At 40.4% G+C, this 14,624-nt stretch overlaps 1 protein-coding gene across 1 annotated transcript in view; it reads right to left on the bottom strand.

The window, feature by feature from the left end:
• The window catches only part of LOC104080088 (calcium-dependent secretion activator 2-like), a 126,507-nt gene that overhangs the window by 63,310 nt on the left and 48,573 nt on the right, over positions 1 to 14,624 (bottom strand). The window contains exon 7 of the mRNA XM_009582354.1: positions 6,741 to 6,852. Within this exon, the coding sequence (XP_009580649.1) occupies positions 6,741 to 6,852 (112 nt within the window). The remainder of the gene's footprint in view (positions 1 to 6,740; positions 6,853 to 14,624) is intronic.

Raw genomic sequence — 14,624 nt, 5'->3', positions numbered from 1 at the left:
CCATGATATTCGAGACTTGAACCCCAGTGCTGGAGTTACCCACTCTTTTGACCCAAGTATTTGAAATGAGATTGGTTTTACAAGTTGGGGTGGTCTAAGACACGTTTTGAGATCTCAGACCTTGGGCACCAGACCTTGGTAATCATGGTAATTCTGAGCAGACTATGCTGAGTTTTGTCTCACTGTCACAAGCAAAAAAGATGAAAGTGAAGAAGATCTGCAGCTGTTCCTTAATGCCCTGGCTGAGAGGCAGATGACACTTAACATGCTATTACAGAAAACCTTTATCTCGCCTTCAATACGGGTCACACCACACAACCTTAAAGAAAATAAAGATGCAGCCCATCCACAGTCTCTTCTTCATAACACAGCCTGGGCCATCTTCAAAAAGCAGACCAAACCCTCAACCTGTCCCCATCCCCAGGAAGGTGCCCAATGCCTGGGGCTGCCCTGGTGTCCCCCATCCTGCCCTGCTCCCTGCCACCCCAGGGAGCCCCTGCTGCTTCTGGCACCCAGCTTCCTGTCCTTTCTTCAAACTGCATGGTCCCCAACAGGAAAGCCAGAAGATTTTATGAGACAAAAGAAGTTCCCATGCCTGATGTGCTCTTCCAGAGCACAAACGGTGCTACAAATGATTGCTTTTTGCGATTGACCAAACCCACATTTTCTTTTTATCTTATTCCTTATCTAGGATGAAAAATTTTAGCCTCAACACTTAAGGTCTGGCTAAGTTACAAGCAATTGAGAACTGAATCTTACGTCACCTTAATCATAAGCAGCATTGTGATCTCTGTTCAGAATAAACAATACACTTGTGGTAATGCAAGAAACCCCATGATGAACTGGAGAAACCAAATTCTCTAACTCCCGTGCTCTACCAGAGACACTTCTAACTCAATTTGCGATTATTTAAAACTATGAAAAACAGTGAGTGCCCGACACAGAAGATCACACGCTCCCTCAGCTGCATTTCTTGAAGCTTTCATCATGCAACAGGACTATTTCATTCTATGGAAGGCTTTTTCTTTCATGTTTTAAAATGTAGTGATTTGAAAAGGTGCCAGTGCAACAGAAAGGAGAGGCAAATTTTATGTTATGAAATAAGCACTCATTATTATTTGGCACATGCAAATTTATGCTGCTAGTCATTGTCTGATTAAAGATCACAGGAAAATTTCCTAGTTAAGTACACTCTGTTTTACTGATTTGAAAATAGCATTATAGACCAAAAATTACTGAAGCTGGTTTGGGATAGGAAATAGATGACTAGTAACAGTGTAGAGACCCTTTAATGTTACGGTTTTTGTGTAACTCTGCCGCCAGCCTTACTTAGGGGATACTTACCTGTTTTTCATAGAAATGTCTACTGACTCCTCTCAAGTCACCTTCTCCCCTAACTTGAAAGTTTGGAGCTGTTCTGAGACATGTCAGCCCTTTGCCCAAAGACAGGTTAATGTCAGAAAGCCAGAAGCTGCTGTCAATGTGACAAGAAGTGAGGTTCCCTCGAATGCCCCAGCAGCAGCCTGCCAAGCACAGCACCGCACTTGAGGATGAAGCAAAAGAAGCTCGAGGGAAGGGACAAGGTTGGAGGTAGAAGTGGGAAAAGGAGATGGCTCTCTTGAAAGGAAAGGAAATGGCTCTCTTGAAGTAACTGCCTTAGAGAAGTTCTCACCTAGGGAACCCCTAAAGAAAGCGTTAAGAAGAGCTTGATCACCAAACGAGCTTATGAGTATTTTACACAAGCTCCATCATCTCACCTATTGAGCAATCTCTTGCTTTTCAGCTATGACTGTATTACAGCTGAAACACTGAGACAAAGCTTCGGTAACAGGTGGTTAAAAAGAAACAAAAATCAAACAGAACAACTGAACAGGCGCACGGTAAAAGAGCTATCTAAAATACTGTTGTTGACAAAGAACCAGGAAGACTTTGCAATTTATGCAATCAATGGACCTCTGCTGATGCTGCCAGCTGAACACTTACCTTAATAAATCTTTGCAATTGATAAAAGTTGTCTTTAAGTCCTTCCCAAAGAGCCTGTCCCCCAAATCTAAGCAAGAGCATGCCTGAATGAAAAATACCTCAAGAATTTCTGATGAGAGGCATTCTCAGAGAAGCTACTGAGAAAATCCCTGTTAGCGTGGAAACAGCAACACTCAGCCAGACATCGCGGGGTGCTGACAGGCAGATTGCTCAGGAAGCCAGAGGAAAAGGGGGAGTGGAAGCAATCTCTTATCATTTCCCAAACTTAAAAAAAAGAGAGAAAAACTCAGACCTGCAAAACCTCAGTCATTTCAAAATGTGATGGAGAAACACATTCCCCAGGGTGGCAGGCTTTAAACTAACATATTCACAGTACAAAATCGTCTCTGCTCAGCGGCTCTTTGAACACAGCACTGAAGAACCAACATGACCAGTGCAGTCGGCATTCAGAAACTAGGCAATCATGCAAGTATGGGTACCTAGCCAGTAGAGCTATTTCACAACATCTTTAAATCAAACCCAGAGTAACAGTACCAATGAAAAAAAACATAACTGCACAGCTAATTATTGCTGGCTGCAGCTGACTGTGACAAGGTTGTGAGACAATAGTTCCCTTTTAATTGAATAGTCAGAGTGACAAGGCTGAAATACTCTTATATTCAAAAAGTATCAGCAATCAAACACCACCTGCTGTTCTCACATTGTATTCACATGTGTGCTATGCAAGCACAATGGCTGTCACTTTGAATTACTAGGTTTGAACATCTTCATACACAAAGTACTGAACAAGGAAAAGTGGTGTCAGATCCCTGAGTTTCAGAAACCACCAGGCTGATTTTTCAGAAGTATTTACTCCAAACTGAAGGCTTCTTCACACTTCCTCAGCTGTTGCATGTACAAATGCAAACATCAATTCTGCCTTCTGTATGCACATACAAAAATTATTGAAGTGGCCAGATCAGTGTCAGTCACATAAAAATTGTGCTACACGTTTCAAAGATATTTGAATAAAGTACGTTCTTAACATTTCCTCATTACAAGAAACTTGGCTTCAAAGATGCAGCCTGCCTTACTTTCTTGAAGTTAAATTCAGTGGTTCACTGTAAGCAGAGGTCCGCACAACCAGAGACTCAGACCGTGACTCCAGAAGCTCACGTTCTGCAGAACCCAAATCCAAACAATATCCTTTCCCCTCCTGTGCAGAACACGTCTCCATTTTTTCTTTCGGTGGACAACTGAGTTTGTCCAACTGTCCTCCAGTTTGCGTAGAATAGAGAACAAAAGTTAAGATTCGTTTTTTCTTTGAAAACACTTAAGCAGTCAGCAGGTACCCAGAATAATATCCCTTCGGCATTCACAACTGGATTTATTTTGTTTTTTTTAGAGGAAGAGAGCAATGTCAGACAAGCGACACAGAAAGTACTACTTCCTGTCAGTTAAGCACATCTTAAATGCCTTGAAGGGAGAAGATGTTAAGTACAGACAACAACCCTTCCGTTGCTTGGTGCTCACCTGGTGACTTCTGCAGCAGACGCTGAGCAGCCCCCAGCCTCTGCTTCCCAACAGGGAGTATATAAATCTGTAAGTATGGTCTGCCCTCTCTACTGAAAGCACGAGCCCGCATCCCTTCTGCTCCGACATGAGCTAGTTACTTCTGGAAATCAGCAGCGTCTCCTCCTTAAACCGAGGAGCTGTAGTGCTGTCATACTGAAATCAGGGCCCACATCTTAAGTTCGTAAGTGTGAGAGGCTGCCATGCACTGATGGGGTCAATGGAAACACCTTCTCCTCTGCAGCTCTGGGGAAACCTTTGCTGGCTCCACATTTCACGCCTTAGATCTGTTTCCATAAAAAGCCGATCCCTTGGTGGCAGAAGAAACCCTTTGGTATGTGATGGAAGTTCAAAATTCACATTATGTAGCTTGATGCTGCCTTCTATTTCTAATTATAGATTAAGTAGAACAAAACCTTCACAATAACCGTAGAAAAGTTGTATCAGGTCAAGACACATGCTTTGAAGAAAGTACCTGACAGATGAGAATTAATGTCCACAGCAAGCCTACCTCAGAAGGGGCAGGTTTGAGTTGAATGTTTAAGTACAGAAAAAATACCAGCAGAAGTACCTTCAGGCCTTTTCAGAGCATAACAAACCTAGCTGAATCAGCTGCACTCCTGCAAGTCACTGCAGTGTACTGACCAGGCATAAAGTTGCCAAACTTTATTAGAATTAAACTTATCCAGTGGGATCCTGCATCTTTTCAAAGGCTACCTGTGTTTAAGTCTCTCAAACCTGAAAACAGAGACATCGACAACAAAACAAGCCTTTGAAAGCTAAAACATATACCATGAGCATACACAGTACCTTAAAATTATTTTGCAAAAATTCTGTCAAATATTCTCCCAATCTCCCCTGAAGCTAGCAACCACCCCCCTCAAATACTCTCGTTAAACCAGAGAGGTAAGTTGGCAGATTCCCCCTTCTCCCGAGTTGAGCATCTACCACCACCAGCTGGAAGGTGTCTGTCAGCAACCCTGGGTATTGCCAGACCTGGGAGGTGCAGGAGGACAGACCAGACACCCAAACAGGCTGATGCACACCCAACATGCCCTTTGTCACATTCTTTTCCACTGCTAAGGACCATGCGCTGTACATAAGGTCATTGTGGAAGGTTTATCTTTTACTGACTTATCTTTTACAAAAGGTATTTTTTGGGCAAGGATGGGGGCTGGACATTTTTGGTGAATCAGGAATGGATTATAAAATGTAAAATCAGTATCCAAGCATCTCTCAGGTACTTCTGTTTGCTATGCCCAATCTCAGCACAAGCTTTAACACAAGGGGGAAGAAGGTGATGGCCTTTGTCCTTTGTGACAAGGGGGAAAAAACCCAGCAAAAAGTGGCGATTTTAATAGCCTAATTCTGGTACAAACTGCCAAACCTCAGAGCATGCAGACTTTCTGCCGAAGAACAACAGGAGAGTAAGAATCAGCAACAGAAGCAGAAGATTGCTCTTTTGTCCCTCACCTTTTATATATCTTGCTTTGTCTCTGGGAAAGCTGGGTCAGACTCCATCCAACAACAGGGCAGTGAGCTCAGCCCTAGCCCCTGTCAACTACCTATTTTTATTTGCGCTCTCTCCCCTCACCACTCCCAGCCAAGAAAGGAAAGTTATTACCTTCTTTAAACTTTGCCCAGCTGACAAATACAGATGTGTCAGAAGGCGGCCAGGAGTGGGAAGGGAGAGGATGCAGCAAAAAAACACAAAACAAACCATTTGGGGCCACAGGATACAGTTAAGGCAAAAGTTATATTCAATATTTCACATTTGAAATGTTTCCATTCTTTAAAATAATTTAAAATCTTTTTAACCTCCCGTCCTAGAAACTCAGACAAGCTGCAGCGTAAGAAAGCAGACCAAGCCTATACCTTGGCTATTTAAGGTTGCAGAACAAGAGGATCCTGTTAACACTTGTAATTCTTAGCCCCTTTATTCTGTTAATGTTTCTTTTCTTCTCTGACTCCTTAGCAATGACCGTGCTGGCTACTGTTCACAATGGCCACATAGTCCCTCTCCACTGCCCTGCACCTTTGCATTGACTTTCCTTTTGCTTCTTTGAAACGACTGAGCAAGCAGGGACAGAGAAGAAACTTCTCTGCATTTAATAGCACTATGCAGTTCCTGTAAGTCCACCCTTTCAGTGTCTCTTTTTGTTGTTTTGAATCCAGATACTGCTGACTCTGGTCTCAGCTGCGCCCGTGGCTCCTCTGTATCTGCCACAACACCTGCCTGGCTCCTGCCAGCGTGTTACCCCTACTGGAAATCTTCCCCACGCAGATCCCACCTTCACCTCAGCCATCCTTGACCAAGTGGCCTTGGAGGCCTCCTAGAAGGACATGAGAGGATGCAAGAAGAAGTAATACTGGGGATACAGTCCTGATCTTAACAAGTGACCCAATGTGTGGGAGAATTTGTCTTTGCATAGCCACCTGCACTTGGAGGACCCAAAGTGGGGAAATGCCCCCCTCTTCCCCATAAGCTGTCCTCGCTTGAATGAGAAACAGCCATGACTCTGAATGCAGAACTGAGCGTTAAAACGTGAGCTATCCTCCACGCGTTACATGTCACAGGGGAGAATTTCAACAGGAGATGGGGGGGCAAGATTTGCAGACCCTCTCTGCCTTGTTCCCACGACCCTCCTCTTTCTATGATACATTGCACTCTCTAGCCCCTGATTTTGGCCTAAGAAGGATAAATGATCATGTCAAGATAGGGAAAATGTGAAAAGGGAAGGGAAGCTCATACAGTGCAAGAGTGAGAACTCTTATTTTAGTCTGACATATCATCTCCATCACTCCTTTACCCCCCCATCCTTCCACCACTTAAGTCCTTCCTTCCCTTTCCCCAGTCGCTTGCTCTATTTATTACACACCAAGTCTTCTCTCTCTTCTCTTCACTCCTAATTTGAATAGCTACAAGCATTGGTAGGTCACCTAGGAATTAAAAAAAGTTTTAAACAAGACAAAGAGAACCATCACAGATCCCTGATGCAAGTTTCTGAAAGGCAATCGAAGTCAACATATCATGTTTTGAACACTGGAAAAAGTCACCCGTAAAAGAAAAAGCACTGTCTGGTACAGCTGCAGCAGAGCAGGTGCTGTACTAAATAACTCATATCGTTTTGTGGCATGTTTTATCAATACTCGCATTTCTAAGCATCATTTCTCACATATTTCTTGTTCCTACACATAATACTCACTCTTCCCAGTTCTTTATCTTCAAGTGCCAGCACCCCGGTGCTTTCTGTAAAGAGTTTTACTTTGACAACAGGCCGAGGGTGAGTAGTGGTGAAATCCCCTTGAGTTCCCCATCTGCAATAAATAAAAGAACAGGATTTAACTGGGGCAGAGGACAGGCCTGATGTGATAGGACTGTAATCTTTTGTACGGAATATTTATTAATGCACTCCTAGAACTTAATTTCCAAACTTTTGAGGGGAGAGGGCATGGAGTACATTTTTGAGCATCCAAGATTAAATATCTGCATGGGAAAACTGGCTTTTCCCTGTGATAAGACAAATCGGGGGTTTTCTATAGGACTTTTGTCATCACAAATCAGTAATAAATTTTTTAATGGCAAAACCTAAAGGACTGAAATTAATCCTCATAGGGGAAAAAAGAACCAAGCAAGAAAGCAAAGGAGGAGGAGGAAGGGGTAAAGGGAGAAAGGGGGAAAGGGAAGAGAAATCTTTTTTCTATTAAATATATTATTAGGTTCACTATCTTGTGCATACAAGTCAAATTAATTCAGCAGAGAATCATAAAATCATAGAATCATAGAATGGTTTGGGTTGGAAGGGACCTTAAAGATCATCTAGTTCCAACCCCCCTGCCATGGGCAGGGACACCTTCCACTAGACCAGGTTGCTCAAAGCCCCGTCCAACCTGGCCTTGAACACTTCCAGGGACGGGGCAATGTCTCAATTCTAAAAATAAAATCATTATATGTTTAACTTTAGGTGAATGAACGATGCAGAAAGTAAGAGACTTGAACAGAGAAAACTTTATGTTTCATGAGATGTTATAACTTAGCATAAGCACATAGGAAAAATGTAAACACAAATGCAAAAACTGGAAAAAATTGTTATTTATCAGTGTGACTACAGCTCTGCAAGATAATTACTGCCACACGGCTTCATGCTTTTAGAGAAGCTAAACTAGGCAAACAAACTTCTAGCTCTTAATCTCTTATCTCAGTTAAGACACTTGGTTTGTCAGCCTTTTCCCCCCACTGTGTGCCCGTGGTACAAAAAAAGGAAAGTTATACGAATTAGATTGCAACTTCCTCCGACAAGCTAGTCCATTTTCCTAAACAATTGCATGGCACTCATTGCATCGATGATACTGATTCTGATTACGCTACTAGGCACAAACAAAATGTAAAAAGTAAGCACAGCTCCAGTTTCTCTTCCTTTTTTCCACTACTTGAGATATTACAATTAGCAGAAACTAAAGAAATAAAGAAAATAAGTGACCTTAAGAGTATGCTCTATAAAAGGATGTATTACACAAGCTAAAATCTTAGAGGGCCTCATTTACAAAAAGCAGTATTTTCATTTTATGTTCAAGAATAATTTACATGGACTCTCCATTGTTGGAAAATGAACATACAGTAGTAATCCTCCAGCAAAGGGATCTAATAGGTAAAAGAAAATCCTTCAACTAACATGAGTTACAGACTTCAAGAGAAAGTCTAGAAAGTAGTATGCAATCAAAACCAAAAAGTTTTAAGAAAGCAGTGGTTCTGCATAAACCAGTCCTACACGTGGCTGAACACATGCCAGACTACAAAAGCGAGGTTCACTGAAAATTAACCGAATCTTACATCACATTCTGTCTTCTTGCTTTGTCTGGATTAGATAAATGCGCTCTCTCTCTGTTTGTGGTGGACATAACCTTAGCCTCAGCTAAAGTGGTAATTGAAACAGGGACTCTGACGAGAAATTACATTCCGGAGAGGGAGAAAACCTGTTTTGTGATCTGATAATAGATGCTGCAGTTGCAGGACAAGACAATGCCTAGCACTGCTGCTCTTCCCAGCAGTGGTCCCAGGGGTAGGTTTTATTGCAATATAGAAATGAGATTTCCAAGACGAAAGCATCTTCATAAAAGATGAGATAGTTGTATCTTCAGTCTCCCCCCCGAGATCCCGCTATTCAGGAAGAATGCTGCCTTGCAATCGCAACCACAATCTAAGCATTTTGTTAGTTGCACTCCGTCTCTCTTGGGCACCAGGACAATTTGTCCCTGAGCTTCCAGAAGCCTTGAACTGTGCACATGGCAATGGATAGGACCACCCAAATAACCAAGAGAAACTCCTATTAAGATAACAAAACAAAACAAAAGCCTCTCTACAAAGATCTAGTGCCAGCACTTACTCACAGACAGAAGAAAAGAAATCAGAAGAAGTCACGCTGACTAAAGGGAAGAGAAGAGACCCAGTCTGTTCAAGAAGAGAGCATCACCGGGGGCGGCTCAGCTTCTGCCAGCTGAGCAGCAGGTACACGCTACGGCATGTGCTGGGGTCTGGGCACCCCAGCATCTGGCTCCAGGACCTCCCCAGAAAGTGGTACAGCTTCCTCTAGAGACACATACCCAGGCTCCATTTCTGCAGGTCACAGCAGGGAGGGATGGGGCACACGTGAGCCTTGCCCAGGGAGCCTGGCAGAATTTGCTTCTTCTCTAACTTAGATGCACAATGAGAGACTGATGTGGATGAGAGACTAACACTGGGTCATCCACCTGTTGTTGGCACTATTGTAGTACTGGAAATCATCTTTAACATCAGATCTGATCACTATCCTTGACCGACATCTTTCTCCCACCCCTTTTTCCATCTGCAGTGGTAAGTGAAAATCCTGGCTGAAAAGCAACGGTCTGAATCTATTCCTAAAGCCTAATGTTCAAGTTGGAAACATTCCATGCATTGATCTTCACGCTCCTTGCTGATCAGGACTTCAGCTAACTCTCATAGCCTCTTAAGACCGTGTCTTTGGAAGTGAATTATCTTGTAGAGCAGAAGGTCACAGATTTTACTGCCTAGACTTTAACACCATTCCTCATGAAAGAGCACGTGAGGAATCATGTTCCGTTAGAAAAGGCAAATCCACAATTGTATTCTTTAGCATTACGCCTACTTGCAGGCATCTGAGATTCCTCTCAACTGCCAGTATTACAGCAAACTACACAAGGCTCATAGCTTATCTTCCTTACTATTCCTTGTGGATTACTAGAACCCAAGCTCTGTTTTTTTTGAGTTTTGTGTTGTTGCAGAGATATCGTTCCTCCTACCATTTGGTATCAGAATTTGGGAGAAAGCAGGCAAAATAGAAGTGGTATCATGTTCGTTTTAGTTTGCTTCGTCCAAGAACGAACATGCATATGAGAGACCCAATAACCCAGACAGAAATTGAGTTTATCTGTATGCCGTACCTTTAAAAACACATTATTATGTTATTATGCATGCTATTAATGCATCAGGCATTAACTGAAGTGGAAGTCAGAAATCACAGCGTAACCAAAACATATAATATTGAACACCCAGCTGCAGGCTAACCCATATGAACATTGCTGCTAATAACAATTTGCAATTTGCAATTTTCTGTTTTGTCAGTATAAAATTAAGTGTAGTAATATAATGGCCTTACTGTCTGTATTTTGCACTGTTAGCACCCACTAATAAACTTTTGTATTGTTAAAAATAAAATTCTCCGCTGTAAAGATTGTGCCGTGAATATAACAAGATACTGGGCACTCAACATTTATTAAGAGTGATCCAAAACAAGGCATAGACTGAGTGAAGCATGCAGATGTACATAAGCTAGCCCATTTTGAAATACACTTTACTGTTCTGAAATCAAATTATATTGGCGCTCAAGATCTGATAGCTTTCGACTTTTTTTTTTTCCTGGCTATTTCTTTTATGACACCTGGTCATACTCCATTCCACAAATTAACTATTTGTTTATTCTTCCTGTTTATGAATAAACTTAATTTTAACCAAATTCAGTTGAAAAGGATATCACACTTTCAGCTTCTGTTTCTGAGAGGATAAAAAGAGATATCAGACTTTCAGTGTACAGATCATCTTAAAATTACATATAACATAATTGCGAACAATAACTTTGGAGAAGCTACTGTCCCATCATCATCTGTGACTAAGAACTGCGCAAGTAAATTGCATCAATCCTATATATAATGCCAAGATCATAAATACAGCCTTCTTAGCCAATAAATATGAATTTACTGAATCACTTGTTATTTCCACTGTAAAATTCTGTCAAATTCTCCATGCTTTTGACTATTTATTCTATAACTATATGTCTGTTCAAGGAGCTGTTAAGTTTAATGGTGAAAAATAGGTTAGGAGGATACCTAATAATTCATGGAATCAATACCCAAACAGTAATTATCATGATGCAAATCTTGATCACCATTACTGTAATTTCTTATTTCAATTTATAGATTTTTTGTGCTAATATAATTACATCCAGTTGGTTTCTCAAAAATGTAACATTTTTCTTCCAAAACACATTTGTCTTCTGTCAAATGCATTTATTAATACCTATTGAAATGCTAATATTTCGTGTTCTCACTTCAGCTTAATCTCATTGGAGTAGCTGTAGTGGATCATTTCCTTTAAATTCAAAAGCTAAGCTGCTAGGCACACACCAGACAAATTTGTATTTTTCTTTTAAAGTTGGGGTTGCACCTTGATATTTTCCTGGAGAAAATACAGTACTTCTCAGAAACATCTTTCTGATCCACAGATTAAAAAAAGTCAACTACCATACAAAGGATTGTTCGTATTATTCGTAAGAGAGAGTAACTTTTTAGTTGTTTAATTGAACAACTTTTTGACTGTTTTTAAACAGGAACTAACAATGTGACCTCCAGAATTTGAGCACTGAATAAAGAAAAGTTACTTTTCTTTACATCTTAACTTTCAACAGCAACACCAGTGAAATATTTTCTGCAAGAAAATAAATTCTACAGCTGACTTATACTTTTCACACAGGGCAGCAGGTGAACCTGTAGGTTGTAACTTGGTTTTCTGTGAAAACAGAAGGAAATCGTATGTGCCATTTTGGTCTCATTTGAGTCAAATTATGTTGCAGATAATAAATTTCAAGCTTGCTCTGCTATGGAGATACTGAACTGTGGAAGGAGGAGTGAGAAGGAAGAACAGGCAAATTAATTCACCTAATTTCTGAAATTCCTATTTACAAAAAGTATATCTTTAATAATTCTTAACATAATAGAAGAATGTAATGCTTTATATTTGTAATAGCGTATATTTTAACTACCAAATGTATGTAAGCAATGGAAACAGCAAATCAGCCACTTCCACACATTCAGAGGAGCCATCAATTTATGAATATCTGTCCAATGATTTTTGCTAATGTGAACAATTTTGGTGCTGAATGTGTCTAGATGGGAATTGCAAAATTTTTGTCAAAACATGTGTGGATCTCATGCAGTATTCATATTAAGTTAAAAAATTCCCATTATTGTCTGTTGTTTCTTTTTTAATCTTGTGTCCTGGTTATCCCTTTTAACTCGGGATAGAGTTAAATTTCTTCCTAGTGCTGTGTTTTGGATTTAGTATGAGAAGAATGTTGATAACACACTGATGTTTTCAGTTGTTGCTAAGTACCCTGCTAGTCAAGGACTTTTCAGCCTCCCATGCTCTGCTAAGTGCACAAGAGGCTGGGAGGGAGCATAGCTGGGACAGCTGGCCCAGCTGGCCAACGGGGCGTTCCATACCATATGACGTCATGCTCAGTATATAAATAAGAGAGTCCAGGAAGTAGCGATTGCTGTTTTGGGCATTGTTCGGCAAGTGGTGAGCAATTGCCTTGTGCATCACTCATTTTGTATATTCTATCATTACTATTGTTATCATTATTTTCCCTTCCTTTTCTGTTCTATTAAACTGTCTTTATCTCAATCCACTGATTTTACTTTTTTTCCCAATTCTCCCCGCCCATCCCACTGCGGGGAGGGGAGTAAGCGAGCAGCCGTGTGGTGTTTGGCTCCCTGCTGGTTAAACCACATCTTGCTAGAAAAGTAGTCAAAAGTAACAATACTTTCAGTGCTAAATGCTGCAGTGTCTCTCACTGCACTGTCAGCTGCAGCCCGCGTAGCATACTTAAGACCTCTAAAAACATCAAATTTAAACCTAAAAAAAAAAAAAAAAAGTCGTGTGTTTTTAGGCTCTTATTTTGCCACATTATTTTCCTTTGTATATATAATTTTTCTGCTTTCACCTACTCATTCTTTTTACTATAGTAATTGCAATGATTTGATGTTTGATCATCTTCAACCATAAGCTGCAGTCTTTTCACCATATTTACATTGCTGTCAGAGGTACATGGGCTGATACCATAATTAGCGACAGAGTCCTTTGCCAAAGTTGATTTCCCTTCACTGCAAAAGTAGTCACTACCAGCAAGGAGGTGGATGTTTATTTCAGGTAAAGATTTATCACTGTGTCACAGAACCCCCTCTAAGCAAATTTATTTTTCTGCTTAATTTTGGAACACATTTCGTATACCGGAAACAGCAGCAAATTTCTCTCTCAGGTTTTCCACTCTAATCATGGTCTCTATTAGTCAAAACTTTTCCTTATGAGATCTTAAATCTCCAGTATTACATGGGAGTGAATGTTATAAAATTTATCATTCTAAGCAAACATCTAGAAATTTTATTTTAGCACTATTTATTGGAACATTTTCTTTCCGACAAAATATCAAGTCTACAGAATTTTGCACCATCAGGAACTTGATTTTCCTCACCAATTCAGAAATCTTCTCCTTTTTGCCTTTTTGAAACCAATACCAGAGTGTGTTGATCTCCTTGGTGCCTCCTTTTGCATCTTTCCAGGTTTGATTCTTGATTTAAATCTACCGCATAAATCTACCTCAATAGATTTCTTCATACTTCATTAAACCACCTTAACAGGTCTTCTGGAAGAGTTTTGTTATTCCCTATCCATACAGGGATGTGCTACAGAGCTGGAATGAGCAGGAAGACCCACCAAAACCAGTCTGTTAGGCAGCTGACTGCTCCACAGGACTGAGAGATTTACCAGCACTTCATCTTTGTACATCTGGGACCTGGACTGGAAATACAATGTTCAGGTCTCTGTAACATCTCCGTGTCTCAACTGTTTCAAGAATCTATACCAACTTGGCTATTTTGTTTAGAAACATACTTTAACTGTAGAAAACTAGGTATCTGTAATCTTCAGGTTAGAAATCATACTCACAGTGCAAGTCGTGAGATGAAAGGCCAGGAAACAAAAAGATGAGACTCATAGCACCTCCCTGACACATCTGACCACATCGACACTTTAATCTAGTTCAAAACACTTTAAATCCAAGTCTGACAAATATTCTGTTGTTAGTGAAGTATCGTGCGAATGTGGAATTTATGAATTGTTGCATATTACTAACTACACCTGCATATATACAGACAGAGAGAGAGAAAATGTGAGAGAGCAAGCAAGCCGCTGTACCAGCAGTGCAAATGACCCCACAGCGATTTGACAATAAATCTTTAATTAGACAAGGAGAGTCCAAACAAAATAGCCAAAAAAAAAAAAGAGTTAAATCAATACTTATCTGATTCTGGCTTTTTTACGGAGACTCCCAAAGAGAGTATTAGTTGGGACTAATTGCTGCTAATAATTGGAGAAATATCATAAGCATTTCCTTTTCTCTTATGAACACAGAAATACCCATCCGTTTGGCAATGACTGACATGAGGATGCCACTCTAGAAATCATGGCCTTAATGCTAACAGTTGTCTCATACAACTCAAAGGCATGTTTATTTTCTGTCTTTTGCACCCCTTACAAAATAATATGAATATTCCAGCTTCTCCCATTAATGAAAGTTTTCAAAAAAGGATGTTGAAATGTTACTGCACAACCTACAGAAGTTTATTATGCAGCATCAAGGATTTAATAGGGTAATGATTATTCCTTATATGCAACATTACAACCACTATTTTATTCAATATATATTTATGTATATATTCTCAATTACATCAGTGGGATCTGGAATTCAAGTTTGAAACCA

This window comes from Fulmarus glacialis, unplaced genomic scaffold (assembly GCF_000690835.1).
Source record: "Fulmarus glacialis isolate BGI_N327 unplaced genomic scaffold, ASM69083v1 scaffold4797, whole genome shotgun sequence".
In the NCBI taxonomy this organism is placed as follows: Eukaryota; Metazoa; Chordata; class Aves; order Procellariiformes; family Procellariidae; genus Fulmarus; species Fulmarus glacialis.
This window is presented reverse-complemented; position numbering and strand designations above follow the sequence as displayed.